The sequence below is a fragment of the Electrona antarctica genome (assembly GCF_951216825.1).
Source record: "Electrona antarctica genome assembly, chromosome: 21".
NCBI classification, from domain to species: Eukaryota; Metazoa; Chordata; class Actinopteri; order Myctophiformes; family Myctophidae; genus Electrona; species Electrona antarctica.
This window is the reverse complement of record NC_136802.1, coordinates 8,892,376-8,917,469: the sequence shown is the minus strand read 5'-3', so window position 1 is coordinate 8,917,469 and position 25,094 is coordinate 8,892,376. Positions and strand designations below refer to the sequence as shown.

Here is a 25,094-nt window from a genome sequence, read left to right as displayed (position 1 = left end):
GTCAGGTGTGAAATGACTCCTGGAGGCACTACTGGAGCATGCATGCTCAGACACACACACACACACACACACACACACACAAATGCACACCCTTTGGTACAGACTGTCCTTTATGTTGTTGTTGTTTACTGAAGATTCAAATTAAAATGCAAAAGCGGTGTACGTTCAGGGAAATCAGGCAAAAACAGAACACTCTATATTCTATCCCTTTGTTTGCTGTGTTTGCTGTATTATGTTGTATTATATATTTGCTGCTGCATTGTCTGAAGGAACTTAACCCATTTTGGGTGGGAACCCCTTTTGGTGTTAGCATTATGTTGTGCTTTAGCAGATCTACAAGCTCATAGCGCGCCGCGCTACGAGCTTGTAGATCTGCTATTTTTGAAAAATCGACTGACATAGAAACATAGCTTTTTCAGAAAACTCTTTTTCAAACAGACATTTTTAGAATCTGATCTCAGGTCAAAATAAGTTAAGGAAGCCAAACTAAAATAAGTCTCACTCTTACCTGTACCTGTACACAAGACGTAACAATAAGGTACAACCTTCAACCTTAGCGCACAACAACCACGACTGCCAATCTGCCATCTAAATAAGCGTTCAGACGAAACACAAGGCTACTGTACACCTGAGTCCTCCCTCTCGTAAATACTCCGGGAGCATGTTTGCAGCCAGGTGCTGCATGGCACTCGAACCTTAGCCCAGGTCATTGTTGTAACTTGTTCTCGGGGCATGTCTAGCAGTATAACCCTACAGCCGGCCAGCACCTGTGTGTTCAAGTAGGGTACTACACGCCGCGCGTACCTGGAAGAACACATCTGTGTGTTCAGGTAGGGTACTACACGCCGCGCGTACCTGGAAGAACACATCTGTGTGTTCAGGTAGGGTACTACACGCCGCACGTACCTGGAAGAACACACCTGTGTGTTCAGGTAGGGTACTACACGCCGCGCGTACCTGGAAGAACACATCTGTGTCACCTTAGCTTTTAACCATTATTTTAAACTTTAGCTGTTGAAAAATAAAAATTAGCTTGTAGATCTGACTGCTATATTTTTTTCGTGATGATTTTATCGTGATGTATGAAAAATTTGAATATATATTCTTTCACAGCAAACGTTTTTTAACTCGTATATCTTTGCTTCTGGGGGGGGGGGGGGTCCTGGAACAACATATTTTCAGATGTGGGTCGGCTGGCCAGTTGCATATCATTTTTTAGGTTCCTTGACTTAGAAGACATTTGTAGAATCTAGCCTCAGGCCTTGGACGGGAACCCGTTTTGGTGTTTTAACTAAGCATTATTTAGCTATTGAAAAATAGCAGATCTACAAGCTCATAGCGCGCCACCGAGTGGCGCGCTACGAGCTTGTAGGTCTGCTATTTTTGAAAAGTCGGCTGGCCAGTTGCATATCATTTTTAGGTTCCTTGACTTAGAAGACATTTGTAGAATCTAGCCTCAGGCCTTGTGGGTTAGAGAGGATGACAGACGGCCTGGAAGGCGGGCGGGCGGGCGGGGGAAAAGCAGCCGTATGTTTGTCGTGCCCTGCTTGAGGCCTCCGGGCAGAAATAGCAGGGTCACGTTGCACATGTCCCCAAACAGGGCCGTCTACAGCGCATGTGAAATGTCTTTGCAGACGCAATGTGGCACAGACACTTAAGTCACCTGCAGGAATCTGATCTGCATTCACTTCATGGCAATCCTTCAGCTAGCTTGCTTGACCACTTAAACCACCAGGGGTGCCCAAAAAGTTAGATCGTAATCTTCTAGAAAGGCTATGCAGGTAGGACCACATGTCATAACATGGCCCTAAAAATATATATATTAAAATATATTATTAATAAAGAAATATCACATCAAGAAGAAATTAAAAATGTACAAGGCAAAGAACCCCGAAAACCACTTCCATACAGAATGGGAGGAAGACAATTTCCCCCCACTATTTCGAGTGTGTTTGTCACTGTATGCAGTGGTGGAAAGTAACTAAGTACTTTTACTTAAGTACTGTACTTAAGTACAATTTTGAGGTATTTGTACTTTACTTGAGTATTTCCAATTTCCAGTACTTTTATTTCTCCACTATACATCTCAGAGCCAAAATTTGTACTTTTACTCCACTACAATTATTTGAAAACTTTAGTCACGAGATACCTCCTCAGGTAAAACATTTCTGGTGGGTGTAGATCTTGTTGAACTGGTCATTTTGAAAGTAGTTCTCAAGTCAAAAAAAGTGTGGGCACCCTTGGGTTAAACCCTAAGTGACTTTTCTGTTTTCGCTGTACTTTAAATATTTTCGCTCAAAATAGTTTTCCCCCAGAATACGGACGCTGAGCTGAGGTTTAAGTGGTTATAAATCTAATTTCTCACAGCATAATATTCTTTTAATTATGTTAGACTGATTCATGGCAAACGCCCGTCCTCCCCTGTCGTGTCCCCCAGTTAGGAAACCGACATGGATTTGACTCAATTATCTTATCTGATATGCTTATTAACCCATGTTGGGCGGGAAACCCTTTTTGGTGTTTTAAGCATTATGTTATGCTTTAGCTATTGAAAAATAGCAGATCTACAAGCTCATAGCGCGTCACCGAGTGCCGCGCTATGAACTTGTAGGTCTGCTTTTTTTGAAAAATAAAATGTGCCTCAAATCTTTGAATATATATTCTTTCCGAGCGAACGTCTTTAACTCAAATCTTCTGGGAGGTCCCTGGAACAACGTATTTTCAGATGGGGGTCGGCGGCCAAATACAGATAATTCTGGGGGTCCTTGACATGAAATGGGTTGAGAACCACTGATATAGAAACATGAGGTTTTTCAGAAAACTGTCAGGATTTAGAAGACATTTGTAGAATCGTTCCCAGGTCTAAATGGGTTAAGTGCCTTTTAAATACACACTAGTCACTGTTTCAGCCTGACACTGTGGTGTCATCTAACAAGTCTTATAGGGCAGTGGTTTTCAACCAGTGGTCCTGGGGACCACCAGTGGTCCTTGAAGGGGTTCCAGGTGGTCCCCACCAGCTAAATGATGGAGAGTTGGTAACCAAATGGACCCGCTTATTACGTTAGATATTTCGTGTCATTTTACGCTCTCAAGAGTTAAATTAGTAGATTGTAGTAGTAGATCAGCTAATTTTTGCTATATTTGATTTGAAATCCTGAATTATTATGTTTTGCTATTTTTGAATTGGAATCCTGAAAAGTAACAGCTATACTTTAGGAACTTAAATGCAAATACAATAAAATGGTATTACTAGTCATTAAGCTACTAATGGAGCCATTCATTAATTAAGCTACTAATAGAGAGTATGCGCATGCTTAAAGTGAATGGCACATCGAGTGGCAAAGCAACAGGCAAAGTGAGTTTAACATTGTTTAATGTTGTTTAATGCAATCAGATATGACTTTTCTGTGTGAATGTATGGGCTGTCAAGGCCAGAAAGTAGTTTTTTGCCACTCAGTAGGTGTTCCTGCATAACTTCCTGGTTTGATGATGATGTCACACGCATACCCTCTATACAGAAAGAGCAAGGAGTATGGTGCAGAAGGAGAGGCCAACTCCACAAAAAAAAAGAGAAAAATTTCAGAATATTTTTCTCTCGGTTGATATCAATGAAAATGCGCCTAGCAACCCGTCGGTTAGATTAGTTATGACGTTCCCACACATCGTATGGTCTAAATGGGTTAACCTGCAGGCTGCATTAAGTGATGGTGGGGGCCCCATGTGGCCCCCGGGCCACCAGTTACCCATGTATGCGGTAGTGATGGTGGGGGCCCCATGTGGCCCCCACCATCACTTAATGCACAGCAGGTTCAGCAATGTTTGGGCTACTTGGCTGCCCAAAAAAAGAAATTAGTGTTCTATAATATCTCAATCAGCAATCTAATCATCCAAGTTGTGGTATTTCAAAGGATTCCATCATTCCTAATAATATAACATGCTCCCTCTTGTAGTATATCTGGAGCAATTATGCAACGATTCTTCCAAAAATAGCTGTAATCTGTGACGGGGCCAACAACACTCCCATCCATGTAGAGAGAGTTTCCTAACCAAACCCAAACGCTGCTGCTCACATGATGGTCTGCTCTGCTCTTGTCCTCCCACTCGAAGAACAGGAAGTTTTCTTCTCTCCAAAAGAGAGAAAACCCCTCATCAAGGCCGACTACTGCCTACTGCAGCTATTTATGGCTCTCCTGCTGTTGGCTAAACCCTCGCCTCCCGTATTTAGTTTGATGTTCCTTTCCTAAACTCAACACACGAGGATGCTTACTCACACCAAAGTCCTTGTATAGCGGTGGTGCCGGCCGCCCACGGGAGAATAAACTGAAGAGGGAGGGAGTCTTGGACGAAAACAAGAAAGTGGCCGCACACGCTGATATTGTCAATACGCCGATATTTTTATTTTTTCTAAACTCACCCAAAGAAAGGCCGCCGCGCTCGGCGTGTTATCATGGTAAACATGGCTTGCTCCTTGGAGAAAAAAAACTCACACCTGTGTCAAGTGAGGGGCGCTCTTATCATCGTACATCATCATGACGTAACATTGGCGATTTGCTCAGACACATATTGACGTAGATTCTCCATTCATTGTCAATGGGAATTTAATTTTGTGTAGGATAGAATAGAGGGTATGCGCGTGACATCATCATCATACCAGGAAGTTATGCGGAAATGCCTACTAAGTGGCAAAAAACTACTTTCTGGCCTTGACAACCCATACATCCAAACATAAAAGTCATATTTGATTGCATTAAATGACTTTAATCAACATTAAACTCACTTTGTCACTCACTTTGCCACTCGATCTGCCATTCACTTTATGCATGCGCATACCCTCTATTATTTGCTCAGACACGACGTAATGATGTAAATTCTCCATTCATCGTCAATGGGAATTTTAATGTTTCTGTAAGACGAAAATCTAAATCTAAATCTAAATAGCTGACTATAGGAGGGGCTAGCGGCCTTCAGAAAACTATTACGGAGTATTTTTTTGTAATGATTTATTTTGTGGCTTTCGCCTTATTGTATTACTTTTTTATAGAGGGACAGAGACAGTAGGCTGACAGGAAATGGGGAGAGATATGGGGGGGGGGTGACATGCAGTAAAGGCCGTCGGGATCGGGAGTCGAACCCGTGGCACACTGCCAGACTGGATTACCAGCCAAGGTGCCGGCCCTGGACCGCTGAGGCCCAGCTGAGGCCCAGCTGAGGCCCAGGCCTATTATGGAGTATTATTCATGGATCAAGAGACAGACACTGAGTCTGCTTCCTTGTGCACTCTGTAGCTGTGAATGGTAGTGATTTCTGGCCGATACAGAGTCCGACAATAACTGATGTCGACTTTGCTGTTATGGCCAATTGTCCTTTCTGAGCCTATATATACATATACACTGAATTTGAAAAAGCACCAGCTTTATTCAAAATCGTATTCAACGACAACAAAATATCCTATAGTTTTGGATCTGAGAGGCTAAATCTCATCAAAAGGTAATGCTGAATAAATAAATAATGGGCCTTGAGATGAAAATGGTTGAAAACCACTGCCCTGGACAGTGCTGTGGCATTGGCCGGAGACAGCTGTTATTATTCAGACAGCATCTTTTAGCAAAAGGCCGATGCACACCTCAGAAGGCTAGTGACAGGTGCGTACGTTTCGGTCGCTTAGACCTTCATCAGGACAGACGATGTCAAATGACAAATTGTCTGTCCTGATGAAGGTCTAAGCGACCGAAACGTCGACCCAATAAAGAGCAACATTTTGGCCAAGTGTCTGACAGTGTGCGGGACCCTTTCTTTGTTTTTCAAAGATACCCTTTTTAATTATTCAGACAGCACACACTAGCCTATTAACTGAGCCTAACCTCACACTAACCTATTTTTTTTTTGGAATAGTGGGCTTTTTCGGACCCCTTCTAGACAGCCAAACTCCTTGCTTTGGTGCCACACAGTGCCTTTTGATTGATTGATTGATTGAAGAATGTATTAACAGTTTGCAGAATTACAGTACATTTCAAGCACAAACTCAATACAAAGACTGTTAACTGTGAGTGGACGACCCAATTAAGCGTTACACTTGTTTACAAGAGGGTCCAAATGTCAAATGTCAGGGCCTAAAATGTCATGTCTTTGAATGGCTGGATTTGTTTGCAAACCTTGCGTCTCCACTTAACCTCCACTGCAGGCATCGCATGATGATAGAGAGGGCTTGCTTTGAAGAAAGGAAAAGTTGTATACGTGGTTGACTCACTTGCTGCTCGTGTACAGCCAGAACATGTTGCCTGCTGAATGATGTGTGACTTAGACTGTGTCGGAGACAGAGGGCCCTATTTTCATCGGTGCTAAACTCCTTATCCCTAAAACTCCTTTGCCTTTTATACTATTTTGAAAAACCTTTTTGAAAAGTTCTAATAGAGGGTATGCGCGTGACATCATCATCAAACCAGGAAGTTATGCAGGAACGCCTATTGAGTGGCAAAAAACTACTTTCTGGCCTTGACAGCCCATACATCCAAACAGAGAAGTCCTATCTGATTGCATTAAACAACGTTAAACAATGTTAAACTCACTTTGCCTGTTCCTTTGCCACCCGATTTGCCACTCGATGTGCCATTCACTTTAAGTATGTGCATACCCTCTAGGCGATCTACAAGCTCACAAGCAACGTGTTGGTGTAGTTCGGCTAGTCGAATTGTTTTTAATGTTTTTTCCCCCAAAAAATGGCAAAGAAGTTTAGGTATAAGGGGTTTAGCACTGACGAAAATATGGCCCAGAGTATAATAATTGATTTCAGAATTTTAACAAGCAATTTATAATGTGACGTTCTCCGTTCTTCTCTCCCTGTCCTGTCCTGTTCTCCCACCCTCTCTTCTCTGGTTTCCTGTCCCCCTCCCCCGCAGTGCGAGGATGTCGACCGGGGAAGATAGTCCAGATGACGGAGGCCGAGGTGCGCGGCCTTTGCATCAAGTCCCGGGAGATCTTCCTCAGCCAGCCAATCCTCCTGGAGCTGGAGGCGCCGCTCAAAATCTGTGGTCGGTACATAACATACATTCCCCACCTTGCCTGTTAACATTTAGACCGGAGGAAACCCACCCAAAGAAAGGCTGCGCTCGGCGTGTTATCATCATGGTAAACATGGCTTTGCTCCTTGGGAAATAAAAATCACACCCGTGTGAACTAAGTGAGGGGCGCTCTTATCATCGTACATCATCATGACGTAACATGTGGATTTGCTCAGACACGTATGACGTAGATTCTCCATTTATTCCCACCTTGCCTGTTGTTGCAGTGCTGCGTTGTGTTGGCGGCCTGTGTGGAAAACGGACATACAAATATATAAATATAAAACTGGGCATTTCCAATATGATTTATTTTAGAGGGTCACGATCTGAAAAGCAATGGTTTTCAACCTTTTTCATATCAAGGTCCATTATTTATTCTGCATTTGAGCCACAGAACCACCATTTGATGACATTTTAGCCTCTCAGACCCAAAAGTTGCCAAAACGTAAGAATATCTTTTTATCGTTTGATAAGATTTTGTCCACAATGAGAGACAACAGAAAAAACGTTGATCAAAATAACAATTCTTCTACATTCTCTAATTGTGTAGACTTCTTGTAAATTAAGTAATGCAGATGTTTAACAATAATTTAACAACACGAAACTAAAAAAGAAAGCCGCTTCCCTCCCTCTGTCCTCATGACCAGGTGACATCCACGGCCAGTACACAGACCTGCTGCGGCTGTTCGAGTACGGCGGCTTCCCTCCGGAGGCCAACTACCTGTTCCTGGGAGACTATGTGGACCGAGGCAAGCAGTCCCTGGAGACCATCTGCCTCCTGCTGGCCTACAAGATCAAATACCCCGAGAACTTCTTCCTGTTGAGGGGCAACCACGAGTGTGCCTCCATCAACCGCATCTACGGCTTCTACGACGAGTGTGAGTCCAAGGGAGGGAGGAATTAATAGTAGGGAACTGGCTGGCAGCACATGTACGCAACAAGTGGGCTACACATAATTCATTACCGGGGACTGATGCCAGCTCAGTGGCCTTGTGTTTACACAAGAATGCTACGAATGGCACTAGGTGTCACATGGACGGACTGCATCAGAAATGTGGACCTCTATGGGGACCTACCACGGGTCACGGACAAAGTCAGAGAGAGAAGGATGAGGCTGGCAGGGCACTGCGTCAGGCACCCAGAACTCGAGGCAAGTAAATTGACCCTATGGGAGCCAACCCAGGGCAAAGCCAGGAGGGGAAAGAAGCGTACCACCTATGTAGACGTGCTGCTGCGCGACAGCTGGGCTAACAACACTGCAGAGCTCAAGAACCTGATTTTGGATAGGAAATTGTGGAGGGCAGCGATCCAGGAATCCCTAGTTGGTGTTGGCTAGACCTCACTCTCGCAGCAACTAACTGTGGTTAGAGTGTCTGTCCTGGGACTGGGAGGTTGGGGTTCGATCCCCGGCCGGGTCATACCAAAGACTCCGAAAAATGGGACCCAGTGCCTCCCTGCTTGGCACTCAGCATCAAGGGTTGGATTGGGGGCTAAGTCCCTGCTTGGCACTCAGCATCAAGGGTTGGATTGGGGGCTAAGTCCCTGCTTGGCACTCAGCATCAAGGGTTGGATTGGGGGTAAGTCCCTGCTTGGCACTCAGCATCAAGGGTTGGATTGGGGGCTAAGTCCCTGCTTGGCACTCAGCATCAAGGGTTGGATTGGGGGCTAAGTCCCTGCTTGGCACTCAGCATCAAGGGTTGGATTGGGGGCTAAGTCCCTGCTTGGCACTCAGCATCAAGGGTTGGATTGGGGGTCAGTCCCTGCGACATACTAGTGTCATGTCCAGCGGGTGTACTTGTACATCAAGCTGCCTCACGCTATAGAAACAGGAGATAGGCTCCTGCCCCATGGGCCTCATGGCTACAGAAACAGGAGATAGGCTCCTGCCCTATGGGCCCCATGGCTACAGAAACAGGAGATAGGCTCCTGCCCCATGGGCCCCATGGCTACAGAAACAGGAGATAGGCTCCTGCCCCATGGGCCCCATGGCTACAGAAACAGGAGATAGGCTCCTGCCCCATGGGCCCCATGGCTACAGAAACAGGAGATAGGCTCCTGCCCTATGGGCCCCATGGCTACAGAAACAGGAGATAGGCTCCTGCCCCATGGGCCCCATGGCTACAGAAACAGGAGATAGGCTCCTGCCCCATGGGCCCCATGGCTACAGAAACAGGAGATAGGCTCCTGCCCTATGGGCCTCATGGCTACAGAAACAGGAGATAGGCTCCTGCCCCATGGGCCCCATGGCTACAGAAACAGGAGATAGGCTCCTGCCCCATGGGCCCCATGGCTACAGAAACAGGAGATAGGCTCCTGCCCTATGGGCCCCATGGCTATAGAAACAGGAGATAGGCTCCTGCCCCATGGGCCCCATGGCTATAGAAACAGGAGATAGGCTCCTGCCCCATGGGCCTCATGGCTACAGAAACAGGAGATAGGCTCCTGCCCCATGGGCCTCATGGCTACAGAAACAGGAGATAGGCCCCTGCCCCTATGGGCCTCATGGCTACAGAAACAGGAGATAGGCTCCTGCCCCATGGGCCTCATGGCTATAGAAACAGGAGATAGGCTCCTGCCCCTATGGGCCTCATGGCTATAGAAACAGGAGATAGGCTCCTGCCCCATGGGCCTCATGGCTATAGAAACAGGAGATAGGCTCCTGCCCTATGGGCCCCATGGCTACAGAAACAGGAGATAGGCTCCTGCCCCATGGGCCTCATGGCTATAGAAACAGGAGATAGGCTCCTGCCCCATGGGCCTCATGGCTATAGAAACAGGAGATAGGCTCCTGCCCCATGGGCCTCATGGCTATAGAAACAGGAGATAGGCTCCTGCCCTGTGGGCCTCATGGCTATAGAAACAGGAGATAGGCTCCTGCCCTATGGGCCTCATGGCTATAGAAACAGGAGATAGGCTCCTGCCCTATGGGCCCCATGGCTATAGAAACAGTAGATAGGCTCCTGCCCCATGGGCCCCATGGCTACAGAAACAGTAGATAGGCTCCTGCCCCATGGGCCTCATGGCTACAGAAACAGTAGATAGGCTCCTGCCCCATGGGCCTCATGGCTACAGAAACAGGAGATAGGCTCCTGCCCTATGGGCCCCATGGCTATAGAAACAGTAGATAGGCTCCTGCCCTATGGGCCCCATGGCTACAGAAACAGGAGATAGGCTCCTGCCCTATGGGCCCCATGGCTACAGAAACAGGAGATAGGCTCCTGCCCTATGGGCCCCATGGCTACAGAAACAGGAGATAGGCTCCTGCCCCATGGGCCCCATGGCTATAGAAACAGTAGATAGGCTCCTGCCCCATGGGCCCCATGGCTACAGAAACAGGAGATAGGCTCCTGCCCCATGGGCCCCATGGCTCGGCAAGGCTTACTTTACTTTCTTACTTACATGTACGCAACCAGCGGCCGCCGGCCACACATTATTCATTACCGGGGAGGGACTGAGGTCCACTGTGGACCTCTCGGACATAACCCCGCCACATGCACAGTATGGGCAGTTGGGCACTGATGACATTATGGCATAGCAGCCCAAACTCTAGATGTGAGGCCGAACCTCTAGTTTAATTTCAATACAAATGCATAACATATACACAAAATATACTGTACCTAAACCGTTGTATGCAAGTGTAAAGATCATGTGACATATAGAATCCACCACAGCACTATATTGTGCTTCATGTGGCCATATTATTATATGAACAATAATTGACTCTTCAATGAATAATTGTGCATGCAGGTAAACGCAGATTCAACATCAAGCTGTGGAAGACGTTTACCGACTGCTTTAACTGCCTGCCCATCGCCGCCATCGTGGACGAGAAGATATTCTGCTGTCATGGAGGTGAGTCACCGAGCGTCATGACTCCCTAGTCCCTTTATGCCTCGAGAATTGAATTCCATTCATCTTTTGGACGCATGATACTGTATTTACTAGGGGTGTAACGATATATTGTAGTAACTGTATCAAAAATATTGATTTTAATGAATAAAATCAAAGTATATCAATATGTAAATATTTTATTGTTTGATTTTGTATCATATCGTTTTGCAATGGAAATAATGGGTATCGAATCACACAAATGTTCTCTTCTGGGGGGGTCCCTGGCACCAAACATTTTCAGATGGGGATCTGCGGCCAAATGTATATGAATTTGGCAGTCAGTCCTTGGCACAAAAACGTTTGAGAACCACTGATTTAGAAGTGTGAACGATGTCACGTCTTCCATCCTAACTATCCTATTATCGTCTGATCACCCTAATTGCTTGCAGACACACAAGTGGTTAGTTCCGTATGTGGGTTACATAAATATTTAACCACTGAAAGGTATTAACCAGAGCTTGTGTGACTAAATAACTACAATGGATCCATTTCCATTTCCTGAAAGGTTTTCGTTCTTTGTCCAACCCAACAGTGACACCATGTTGGTTGTTATTGTTTAGAATAGATATTACCTCTTTTTTGAGTGGTGTAAACCACTCCTACAACTGGCTTTGTTAGTCTGTCTGTCTGTCTGTCTGTGCTCAAAAAATGAGCATGGTTGCTACGGTCACCCAGTTCACCCGGGTGTGATTTCATTACGTCAGACATTACGTCAGACCACAGCTGATCAGGCTATATAAGACCTTACACCACTCAGTTCACACGGGTGTGATTTTTTTAATATTTATTAGGCTTAGTGGGAGAGGGCTTCACATTATGTCAGCCTTGCTCTCTTGTTTCCTGGTCATTAATGGTAGCATAGTTTAAAACCAGTCTCTGCCTGGTATTTAACCCATTTTGGGGCGGGAACCCCTTTTGGTTTTAGCATTATGTTATGCTTTAGCTATTGAAAAATAGCAGATCTACAAGCTCCGCCCCGCTACGAGCTTGTAGGTCTGCTATTTTTGAAAAATCGAAGAATGACTGACATAGAAACATAGCTTTTTCAGAAAACTGTCAGGATATAGACATTTTTAGAATCTGATCTCAGGTCAAAATGGGTAAAAGATAAGGCCTGTCAAGCGAACCCTGATCCACTGTGGAGAACTCAAAATACACTGTGGGTCAGAGAAAGTTCATCCCCAGTACTGATGTATGGGGTTAAAGGGTCAAGGAAGGTGTTTGAATTGGAAGAATTGTGTGTGTGTGCTGTTCGGGGGTCTGTGTCCGCATGTGATTTGTTTTGCTATCTACACAGGCCTGTCGCCTGGCCTATAGGGTCAAGGAGGGAGGTGTTTGAATTGGAAGAAGTGTGTGTGTGTGTGTGTGTGTGTGTGTGTGTGTGTGTGTGTGTGTGTGTGTGTGTGTGTGTGTGTGTGTGTGTGTGTGTGTGTGTGTGTGTGTGTGTGTGTGTGTGTGTGTGTGTGTGTGTGTGTGTGTGTGTGTGTGTGTGTGTGTGTGTGTGTGTGTGTGTGTGTGTGTGTGTGTGTGTGTGTGTGTGTGTGTGTGTGTGTGTGTGTGTGTGTGCTGTTCCGGGGTCTGTGTGTCCTCACGATTTTCCATCCATCTTCAACCGCTTATCCTTGGTCGGGTCGCGGGGGCAACAGCTCCACCAGAGTGCTCCAGACTTCCCTCTCCAGAGCAAAATTAGTGACTTCCTCCTGGGGGATCCCGAGACGTTCCAAGACCAGTTGGTCAATGTATTTGTCTCACGATTTTGTCTTCTTTTTTTTTAGGTCTGTCGCCTGACCTGCAGTCCATGGAGCAGATCCGACGCATCATGAGACCCACAGACGTGCCCGACACAGGTAGACGCATCATCACAAAACGACACGAAAAAACCACAGTAGGCCCTTAGAAAAGATTAATTCAAGTGCAAGGTTGTACTTTATTGCTACATCTTGTGTAAGTAAGTAAAGTAGCCTTGCCGAGCCATGAGGCCCATAGGGCAGGAGCCTATCTCCTGTTTCTGTAGCGTGAGGCAGCTTGATGTACAAGTACACCCCCTGGACATGACGCTAGTATGTCGCAGGGACCTACCCCCAATCTAACCCTTGATGCCAAGCATCAAGGGAGGCACTGGGTCCCATTTGTCTTTGGTATGACCAGCTCAGTAGCCTTGTGGTTAGAGTGTCCGCCCTGAGACTGGGAGGTCGGGGTTCGATCCCCGGCCGGGTCATACCAAAGACTCTAAAAATGGGACCCAGTGCCTCCCTGCTTGACACATCAAGGGTTGAATTGGGGGTAAGTCCCTGCGACATCTTGTGTACAGGTAGATATAAGAGTAAAACTCCTTTTTGGCTTCCTTCAGACAATGCAGCAGCAAAGATAGCGTAACATTCAAAACAGCAAAAAACACATCAAGCACAGCAAACAAAGGGATAGATAAATATTAGGTAAATATTTTGTGAACAGCATCACATGAGGTTATGTTCCATATATACAACACAGTTTAGTTTAAGAAGGTGCAATTGATGTGCATAAATATGCATTTGATTATTATTATTATTATTAGTTTTACTGACTGGGAAAGAAACAAAACCCATGCTTGCCTTGTTCAAATCATTGGAACTGAATTGACACTGGAGCTGCCGACTTGGCTGTCAGAGGTTGCTCTGGGCTTGGGCTGCCCACAGCCAGGGGCTGGCTGCTTGGATGGGCTGGAAGGAAGCTGGGCTTGGGCTGCCCACAGCCAGGGGCTGCCCACAGCCAGGGGCTGGCTGCCCACAGCCAGGGGCTGCCCACAGCCAGGGGCTGGCTGCCCACAGCCAGGGGCTGGCTGCCCACAGCCAGGGGCTGCCCACAGCCAGGGGCTGGCTGCCCACAGCCAGAGGCTGCCCACAGCCAGGGGCTGGCTGCTTGGATGGGCTGGAAGGAAGCTGGGCGGCTGGGTCACAATGGTGGCTCATTGGCAGGGTCACTAGCCAGTGGCCGCACTGCTTCCCTGCCCACTGCCCACAGGTGGTGGTCAGTGGTCACACCACCACTGCTTCCCTGCCCACTGCCCACAGGTGGTCAGTGGTCACACCACTACTGCTTCCCTGCCCACTGCCCACAGGTGGTGGTCAGTGGTCACACCACCATTGCAAGGGAAGGGCTGCCCGTTGGGGGTAGTACTGACTCAGGCCAGTGTGACTGCTTAAAGCTTAAAGGACAACTTTAGGTTTTTTCAACCAAAGTTCATGTTTTAGGTTGTTATTAGAGAAAGTAAAAGATGAGTGTTATTTTTTGAGTGGTGCAAACCACTCCAACAACCAGCTTTGTCTGTATCTATGTGTCTATGTATGTGTGTACCTGTACGTGGGGCCACGTAGAGCATGGTTGCTATGGTCACTGACATTACGTCAGACCACAGCTGATCAGGCTATATAAGACCTTGCACCACTCGGTTCACAAGGGTGTGATTTATTTATTTTTCATTTGCTGCTTTCTTTCGTTTTAGCTATTTTTGACAGGGGGCAGGGGCATTCGAACATGGGGCTAAATACATATTTTTGTAAAAAAAAATACGGTGATTTCTTTATTATAATTTGACTATAGTCCTCCTAGACCTCAGGAAATTACATCTGGCCACACAAGATCACGGGATCTACTGAATGTGAAGGGGGTTACTAGGGGGATGCCATACTGTGTGTTGTAGGCTCAATATGTCTTAGAGGTTTGTCACCTCCCCTTTGACATTCAGCCATCAGACACACATACTGTAGTGTACATAGAGACATACAGTACATTAGACAGACAGGGCTTTAATTACACAACTCTTGGTGCAGCACATGATGTCACACACCAACACTTTGCTGCTTGTACCTGCATGGGGTAAGTGACAGAATAGATAAACATAAATTTAAAACATTAAGTATTGTTCATGATCAGTCATACCCCAATCTAGCCATGGACAAATCATTGCAGACATGTCCGTCCAGGCAGTAAGTTGTTCTGGTGTTAAAGTATACATTTTGTTTTACAAGTTATGAAGTTATAAAGAGGAATTGTGCAGGTTCTTTGTTTTACTCATATAAAGTCTGACTCATTTAAAGACTCACGTGAACTCGAGCCATTCCAAGTGAGGTCAGGCCTAGCTGGCTAGCCCCCTCCTCGCCTTTCCTAACGCCTGGCAACACATGCCCATATAAGGCCATCAGCCTCCTCCATCCCAGACCATGGAAGCCCTCAACTCTCTCAGATCCCGTTATGGTCGTTGTGCACCTCTTGCTGGGTCTGGATATGGACTGTGTATGGTCGTCCCTGTCCAGTGGAAACCTCCTATCTCCTGACTGTTACCTTTCAGGGGTGAAATTCTTAACCCATTTTGGGGCGGGAACCCCTTTTGGTGTTTTAAGCATTATGTTATACTTTAGCTATTGAAAAATAGCAGATCTACAAGCTACGAGCTTGTAGGTCTGCTATTTTTGAAAAATCGTGAAAATGTAGTGCAAATCTTTGAATATATATATTCTTTCAGAGACAACGTTTTTAACTCAAATCTTTGCTTCTGGGGAGGTCCCTGGTCTGGAACAACATATTTTCAGATGGGGGTGGGCGGCCAATTACAGATAATCTTGGGGGTCCTTGACATGAAAATGTTTGAGAATGACAGACATAGAAACATGGGGTTTTTCAGAAAACTGTCAGGATTTAGAAAACATTTGTAGAATCGTTCCCAGGTCTAAATGGGTTAAAATAGCAAACGTAGCAGATCTACAAGCTCAAAACGTGTCGCTTTGTGCTGCGTTTAGAGCTTGTGGATCTGTTAACTTTGATGCTTTTGTATGATGCTGTGTAGTGTCATCAAGTAGGGCGTTCATTTACGGGACAAAAACACAAGTAGTTACTAGTTAGAATAATTATGGAGAATTGGTTTTCTGCCTGACGGCAACGATGTAGTCGAGAACAATTCCAGACTTTGGTATTTAATTTGTGTCACTATGATCCTTCTCCGTTCTCTCTAGATGCCCACTGTCTTAATTAAAAAAACACACCCGTGTGAAGTGCGGGGCGCTCTTATCATCGGACATCATCATGATGTAAAATAGACACTGTGCCTATTTGCTCAGACACTATGATGTATTAGTTCTCCATTCATTGTCACTTGATGGGAATTCAATGTTTGTTAAAGACAAGGTTTGTGGACGGTAACCAAAAGCTGGATGTAGGAGGGGCTAACACCCCTCAAAAAACACCAAAGAGCAGGATTGATTGTTTTATTGCGATGGTTTAAAACAGTGGTTTTCAACCAGTGGTCCGGGGACCACCAGTGGTCCTTGAGGGGGTTCCAGGTGGTCCCCAGCTAAATGATGGAAGAGTTGGCCACCAAATGGATCTGTATCTTTTACTCTTGAGAGTGTAAAATGAGTTAAATTATTGTTAAACATCTGCATTACTTAATTTACAAGAAGCCTAATCAATTAGAGAATGTAGAAGAATTGTTATGTTAATCACCGTTTGCCTGTTATCTCTCCTAATGGTACCAACATCAATACAGCATGGAATTGTGGACAAAATCCTACCCAACGACAACAAAATATTCAAAGTTTGGGGTCTAAGAGGCTAAATGTCATCAAATGGAGGCTCAAATGCAGAATAAATAATGGACCCTGGTAATTGAAAAGGGTTGAAAACCACTGGTTTAAAAGCATTTCTCTGTAAACTGCACAGAACCTGAAAGTGCTGCGTGTGTGTGGGGTGCGTATAAAGGCATTCAGTGCTGAGTGTGGTGCGTATGAAGGCATTCAGTCTGCCAGTGCTGAGTGCAGTGACTCCCTGAACCCTTCCATTACATTTATTCTGTACTCTGGAACAACCGTGTCAGCAATTCCTTCCCACCCAGGCTTTCCCCCAGTAAATAAAAAAAGCTGAAAAGGTCTAATGTTGTTTGTTTTCGTCAATCGTTGCATCACAAAGGACCATTACTAGCAGTTTAGTTGTAGTGTAGACCTTATTTGTGAATGTTTCTTTTTCTATGTACAAATGTCAGAAAGGGCCCATTGCCCAATCCAGGATTCTTTTGTATCTCTCTTTAAGTAAGAGTTGTCTAAAAATCCCACTTAAACCCTCTATACTTAGTAAACCGTTCACACTGAGCACTATAACGGTAACTATGTTTAACCCATTTAGACCTGAGTTAAAAACATTCACTTTGAAAGAATATATATTCAAAGCACCAAATCTGCTATTTTCAGCCAATTATTTTTCCACCTCAGAATAAGGATGCCATTGTTGGATATCGTTGGATGCCAAAGTGGATAAAATGGACTGTTTAGAAAGCTTAGAAAGAGACCGTGAAGAAGGGGAGGGGACATTAAAGAATTAGCCACTGGCGAGCCGGGATTTGATCCCAAACCAGCCAGTACGTAAATAGTCCAATAGGTTGGGAGGTCTCAACCACTGCCAGGCACTAAACATTACACCATTTGCTGTTGTTGTTGTTTCCATTCCTCCAGGCCTGCTGTGCGACCTGCTCTGGTCCGACCCAGACAAGGACGTGCAGGGCTGGGGAGAGAACGACCGCGGCGTGTCCTTTACGTTTGGGGCAGACGTGGTCAGCAAGTTCCTGAACCGCCACGACCTGGACCTCATCTGTAGAGCCCACCAGGTACACAACGCTGTTGATTTCCTAGACTAATACTATGACGAAAGATGTTCGCCGACTACCTTTCTTCACTGATATTTAGGGCAATAAAACAAAAAAGCTAACCTAATTTTCTATTTCACCAAGTTCCCAAAACAAACGGTATCTCTCTTCCTCTGGCACTAATATTAATGTTCCTGACCGTATTTGTGCACAGAGAGATCGCTGTCTTTTGCTTAAATTAAAGCACAAGGTTCTAACGGTGTACTTGTCCTTTTATGAGACAATAAGTTGAATAAGTATGACATCTTTAATTACAAGCCTATTCCAAGCCATTTGACATTTGTGTTTGATACTTGGATGCTTCCCATCCTGGCCGTATCCCTGTTAATTGCCAACATTGGAGTCAATTAATGCACTCCCAAAAAAAGATCTGTGGTGCACAGTGTTACAAGGAACAGCTTGTTACTTTGAGCAGGGGATAAATCGCCATTTGACCTTCATGCAAATATCTCTTGTCAACCATCGGTGGTTCTATCCAACATGTCTCATTAGACGAGCAGGTAGACCAACTCCAACCACTGTTAGTTATATTCTATAGAGGGTATGCGCGTGACATCATCATCAAACCAGGAAGTTATGCAGGAACGCCTACTGAGTGGCAAAAAACTACTTTTCTGGCCTTGACAGCCCATACATCCACACAGAAAAGTCATATCTGATTGCATTAAACAACATTAAACAATGTTAAACTCACTTTGCCTGTTGCTTTGCCACTCGATTTGCCACTCGATGTGCCATTCACTTTAAGCATGCGCATACTCTCTATTGACATATTCTCTATTTTCTTTCTCTCTCCCTTGGAAGGGTTTGGTATCAGTGAGCATACCCCTGTCACGTGTCGTCTTAACACCGTATTGTATTGCATCTGAAGTAGGGGTGCGTCATCATTATATCTGTGAAAATAATCGGTATTATCTTGAGATCGATACCGATATGGCATTATTATATTATTATATCGTGCACCACTAATCCTACTATAAATGCGCCACGTCTGTCTGCGTGCGTGTGTGTACGGTTGTAATGCACGTAACTCGAGAACCGTTTGCCCCACCGACTTCAAATTCGACACACGTTCCACACCCCCGCAGGGAGTGCAGTGCCCGGTATCGAGTCGGTCGGACCCACGGTTCTCCAGAACCACCACAAAAGGCTCTGATCAGGCTCTGCCAGTGGGCCTAATCAGCCTAAATCCTCTCGCCTGTGCAATTTCCAGCCTCTGCCTTAGCCAATTCATTGCCATGGCAACCCCACACTTGCCAATTGATTATTAACCAGTCCACTCTTCAGACACAGGCAGACAGATGGATACAGATATCTGCATGTGGGACACTGACAGACAGTTAAAATGGGTGCTATGACAACGGGTATTATTAGGTTCCCAAGTTGCATCGTTCCCAATTAGGCCGGTGGCCAACTGGCACGTACAGGTCTAGTCTGAAGAAAGTGAGAACTGTACAGAGACATTGGAGAAGCTTCACAAGTTGTTCCTAACAAATATGACAAGGATGACATGGGGGAGGGGGGGGGGGGGGTCGAGAGGGAAGAGAAAAGAAAAACCTTGGGAACTTTCTGTATAAGAATTTGAACTGCTCGTTGCTTTTTCCAAATAAAACAATTTAAAGAAAATCGTTATAGATTGCAGCTAAGGTAGGGTAAGTGATTGAATAGCTCTATATTGTGATAGTACTACTCATTGCCATAGTATTTGTTCAGTATCAGGGGTCTCCAACCATATCTCTCCAGCTCTTTAATAAACAGCCAGAGCTCGGGGATACCACTTTTATCCAATCAGGAGAGAGAGAACTCACACAGGATACAAGGATAAACACAAAGAAATTAGCAGAACGTTTTTAAACTGGAACACTATCAAATTGAAGCTGATAAATGGGTACTCTTGATTGTGGCCACCGGCACCATCCCACCTGAAAATGTATGTCATGTAAAAAGCTTTTAACCAAAGAAGATCACTTTACCCCTCCTTCTAACTTTTAGTTCACTTCTTTTGTTGTGTAGACCACAAAACATCAGAAAGCAATGAATCTATTCCATATCGCTTTAAATAGATGTAAAATATACGTACACACGGGGGGGTAAGTAAGCCTTGCCGAGCCATGAGGCCCATAGGGCAGGAGCCTATCTCCTGTTTCTATTGCGTGACGAAGCTTGATGTACAAGTACACCCCCTGGACATGACTCGAGTCTAGTATGTCGCAATGACTTAACCCCAATCCAACCCTTGATGCTGCTGAGTGCCAAGCAGGGAGGCACTGGGTCCCATTTTTCACAGTCTTTGGTATGACTCGGCCGAGGATCGAACCCCAACCTCCCAGTCCCAGGGCGGACAATCTAGAACAAGGCCACTGAGCTGGGGTGGGGGGGGTGGATGGAATCAAAATAGTTACACAGCAGTCTATTTGAAGCCTACATACGTGCAACACTGTAAATATTGACGGTGCATGACAGATGAGTACCCTGCCGCTCACATTCTCTTGTGATGTCTTGTCGCCCCCAGGTGGTAGAAGATGGTTATGAGTTCTTTGCCAAGCGGCAGCTGGTTACCTTGTTCTCGGCCCCCAACTACTGCGGAGAGTTTGACAACGCCGGTGGCATGATGAGTGTGGACGAGACCCTGATGTGCTCCTTCCAGGTACAGACACCATGACTCATGGAAACGCTGTACTATAGTTGGCACAACCCAAACGCTAGCCATGTGTTGTATGGAGAATATACTGTAGGTTGCTGCCTTCAGGAAGGAGATGTGGTGTTCCAGCATACAATAAGGTCAGACTGAAGAGGTCCTTTGTCCACCAGTCGACTTTCTTTTAATTTTTATCAGAGTTTCTTAATTTTTCACATTATGAGTCAAAAATAGCATACAAAAATTGTAGCCACAACCCTGGTATCTTGTACCATTAACAAAGATACATTGAAATAAAAGGCACATACAAATATACATATACATATTCAAAAATAGAAGAAATGAATCAAATATTGGACACAATATGCAAACAAAAAAAAATAAAATAAAAAAGACGTACATCTTGGGAAATAACTCCAAACACTGCAATAGTGGCATGGCCACCAGTCGACTTTGATGCTTAATCAGGAGTTGTAGTCGGGGGATATCTAAGCGATGGACATTGCTCTTGTCTTCATGTCTTTATGTATGTAATATTGTTTTGTTCTTTGTGCTGAATGTCAAATGTGTGTATATGTGTTCTGCATACATGGCTGCTGGGTCGCAAGACACATTTCAGTGTGAACTGACAATAAAGTACTATATCATTCCTATCATATCAATCCAATGCAGGACAAGTTAACAAATTACCCTTTGGACAACATTCCAGCGATCCTATTATAAAGAAATACACACAAGCTAATATAACACAACAGCAACCTAATAGTAGCATGTGTAAGCATGAGAAAATGTTCAAACTTTTACAAGATATCTATGAAATAAATGGACACCACAGAAGAACAACGGCAAGTTCGGCAACCTGTTTAGTTGCTTCTTGACCATAACCTTTCACTGATTGAATACTTGGACAGAAATTTTTGAAAACAGGTTGAAACACAATCTAAAAGAATAGCAGCAAAACGTCCTTGGTCTTGGTCCTCGGCCAAATACATATCATTTTCGGGATCCTTGACATGAAAAAGTTTGAGAACCACACTGATATAGAAACACAAGTTTTTCAGAAAACTCTTAAGATTTAGAAGACACTTAAAAAAAAACATCTGCCTAACCCATTTTGGGCGGGAACCCCTTTTGGTGTTAGCATTATGTTATGCTTTAGCTATTGAAAAAAATAGCAGACCTACAAGCTCGTAGCACGCCACTCTGTGGCGCACTACGAGCTTGTAGGTCTGCCACTCTGTCGCGCTATGAGCTTGTAGATCTGCTATTTTTGAAAAATCGAAGAACGACTGACATAGAAACATAGCTTTTTCAGAAAACTGTCAGGATTTAGAAGACATTTTTAGAATCTGATCTCAGGTCAAAATGGGTTTTAATGGTGTTTAAAAGATTAACGCCGGTGCTTTGGGTCCTGCTGTCCTCCTCAGATCCTGAAGCCGTCTGAGAAGAAAGCTAAGTACCAGTATGGAGGAATGAATTCGGGCCGGCCCGTCACGCCTCCCCGCACAGTCCAACCCCCGAAGAAACGGTGAAGAAGGATGGAGGAATGAAGGGCGAGAGAGAGAGAGAATGACAGAGGGATGATTGTGAACGAGTGGCTGTCTTTTGTTGACTTTTCACAGAAAAACTTGGCAGAGAAGAAAATGCAACAGTTTTTGATTTTAGGACCCCACGCCTCAAACAAACTCTTCCCTCCCGTTTCTTTTGATTTATTTTTTCCTTTAAAAAAAAAAAAAAAAAAAAAAAATCTCCCTCCCTCCCTCCCTCTCTGAACTGTTCTGTCACATGCCGCGCTCTTCCTTGAATGCTTTACCCCCCCCCCCCCTTCTACATCTGTGTAACCTTGAAATGTTTTTAAAAAGTAGTGTTAATAAAAGAAATACAAAATGCAGAGGTGTCATGCTGTGCTCGCATATTGGAGTGAACTGCTTTAGTTCAACGCATGGGTCTTCAACTGGGGGTCCTCACACTGCGAGTTACTACAGTAACGCATGGGTCTTCAACTGGGGGTCCTCAGACTCTGAGTTACTACAGTAACGCATGGGTCTTCAACTGGGGGTCCTCAGACTCCTAGTTACTACAGTAACGCATGGGTCTTCAACTGGGGGTCCTCAGACTCTGAGTTACTACAGTAACGCATGGGTCTTCAACTGGGGGTCCTCAGACTGCGAGTTACTACAGTAACGCATGGGTCTTCAACTGGGGGTCCTCAGACTGCGAGTTACTACAGTAACGCATGGGTCTTCAACTGGGGGTCCTCAGACTCCGAGTTACTACAGTAACACATGGGTCTTCAACTGGGGGTCCTCAGACTCTGAGTTACTACAGTAACGCATGGGTCTTCAACTGGGGGACCTCAGACTCTGAGTTACTACAGTAACGCATGGGTCTTCAACTGGGGGTCCTCAGACTCCGAGTTACTACAGTAACGCATGGGTCTTCAACTGGGGGTCCTCAGACTGCGAGTTACTACAGTAACGCATGGGTCTTCAACTGGGGGTCCTCAGACTCCGAGTTACTACAGTAACACATGGGTCTTCAACTGGGGGTCCTCAGACTCTGAGTTACTACAGTAACGCATGGGTCTTCAACTGGGGGTCCTCAGACTCTGAGTTACTACAGTAACGCATGGGTCTTCAACTGGGGGTCCTCAGACTCCGAGTTACTACAGTAACACATGGGTCTTCAACTGGGGGACCTCAGACTGCGAGTTACTACAGTAACGCATGGGTCTTCAACTGGGGGTCCTCAGACTCCGAGTTACTACAGTAACACATGGGTCTTCAACTGGGGGACCTCAGACTGCGAGTTACTACAGTAACGCATGGGTCTTCAACTGGGGGTCCTCAGACTCCGAGTTACTACTGTAACGCATGGGTCTTCAACTGGGGGTCCTCAGACTCCTAGTTACTACAGTAACGCATGGGTCTTCAACTGGGGGTCCTCAGACTCCTAGTTACTACAGTTACGCATGGGTCTTCAACTGGGGGACCTCAGACTCCTAGTTACTACAGCTGGTAAGCCTGACACGCTGTCAGGCTTACCAGCCCAAGGTGCCGGGACCACTAGGCTGGCCAAACTTTTTCTCTTTTAACCCTGTACGGGGGAAACTATTTGCCAAAAAATGGCAGATCTGAAGTTTTGAACTTCAGATCATCCTAACCAGATACCTTTTAAGCCTCGCACAAAGCCAACTCTAGTTGTGACAAATCATGACAACAAACACAATTTTTCAGGCCGAACAAATAATTAGAAAGAAGAAGAAAACGGTAGGTTACAACACTTTTTTATCGTTTTTCTTTCATTATTTGTTCGGCCCAAAATGTTGTCATAATTTGTCACAACTCGAGTTGTCTTTGTCCGCGGCGTAAACGTCTTTAAATAAAGACTTTTTGAAAAGCCTATGGAGAAAATGAACGGGGAATTCACTTCTGGGTCTCACGTCGTCATGAAAGGGGGCGGGACTGCAACGCTCTATACACTTCTCTCTGCCTGTAGGCTATAGACGGCTTGATTGATTTATAAACCGCTTGGGTTTAACGTACATAACAATGCTGAGCTTCTTCCAGGGGACGTGATTCATACAGAAAATAAAACGGCCCAAATCTAAGTCATCATTGGTGCTGAAACTGGACGCTCTTTTGAGATCGGTCATTTACGCCGGGACAGATTAGATAAAATTGAAGCCTTCCAAAATGCATGGCAACAACAACACCACACAAAGGCAACGGTGTATAAAACCCATTTATTGACACAATCAAGATCTGTACACATACATCATGTACTGTACATGCAAAGGCATTTTCCCTTCACTGTGACTTGCAGGTGAGCTCCCTGCGGCCATGCTCGCTCTTTTCAGACATGTTTCAAGTTTTGACTAGAGCCCGACCAATAGAGAGTATGCGCATGCTTAAAGTGAATGGCACATCGAGTGGCAAAGCAACAGGAAAAGTGAGTTTAACATTGTTTAATGTTGTTTAATGCAATCGGATAGGACTTTTCTGTTTGGATGTATGGGCTGTCAAGGCCAGAAAGTAGTTTTTTGCCACTCATTAGGCATTCCTGCATAACTTCCGGGTTTGATGATGATGTCACGCGCATACCCTCTATATATGGGTATTATTTGACGTTGCGACATCGGTGTCAGCAATTTATTATGCAGCCAATGTGTCCCGATTTTGAACCACTATTCAACCCTGGTGTCTCTATTTTGTGCAAGTCATAGGCAAATATCCTAGGGTTTCAAAAGTCAATCCAACAGGCTCAAGGTGTTGCATTCACTTTGTATATTTTGTATTTGCGTGTTTTGCTTTATAATTAAAGTTAAATGTCACTTTCACATAATTGTGAAAGTTTATGCTTATACAAAAGGTATAATCAAATTTAAATGTAAAACAATCTAATTGGTTTGAACATTTTGAACATTAACAAAAAACATGGCTTTTGTTTTCGGTGGTACAGTAAAGTTCAGGACTCCAAAGTCGGGATCGGCATCAGAAACACAAATCTGGCATAGGTCTGGCTCTATTTGACACATCAACGACCGTTCGGGATCACACAACAAGCATTTCAGCTCAACAGGGTCACATAAGGCCGATCTAAAAATAGCAATAACTACAATGGTCCAAAAACTAGGTACATCTTAACAATTCAAGCTATTGAAGACCCATTTGACCTAGCTTAAAAAAAGGCTATGCAACAGAACAGGCTGTCATCATCGACTGATGAAAAAGGTCCCATCATGGTAGGGTTGCTGTGACCTTTCCCTTGACCTATAGGCTGCCGTGCCTCCTGCCATGAATCAACTCATGGTAATCGCGTGATTTATTGCTCCATC

General features: G+C 45.0%; 1 protein-coding gene across 1 annotated transcript in view; it reads left to right on the top strand.

Moving 5' to 3' along the window:
- Positions 1–22,146, top strand: part of LOC306914196 (serine/threonine-protein phosphatase PP1-beta catalytic subunit) — a 43,354-nt gene extending 21,208 nt beyond the window's left edge. Inside the window, exons 2-8 of the mRNA XM_079491175.1 lie at positions 6,897–7,028; positions 7,706–7,936; positions 10,806–10,910; positions 12,725–12,796; positions 17,429–17,580; positions 20,132–20,266; positions 21,685–22,146. Of these exons, the coding sequence (XP_079347301.1) occupies positions 6,897–7,028; positions 7,706–7,936; positions 10,806–10,910; positions 12,725–12,796; positions 17,429–17,580; positions 20,132–20,266; positions 21,685–21,789 (932 nt within the window). The 3' untranslated portion in view covers positions 21,790–22,146. The remainder of the gene's footprint in view (positions 1–6,896; positions 7,029–7,705; positions 7,937–10,805; positions 10,911–12,724; positions 12,797–17,428; positions 17,581–20,131; positions 20,267–21,684) is intronic.
- Positions 22,147–25,094: the final 2,948 nt, after the last annotated feature.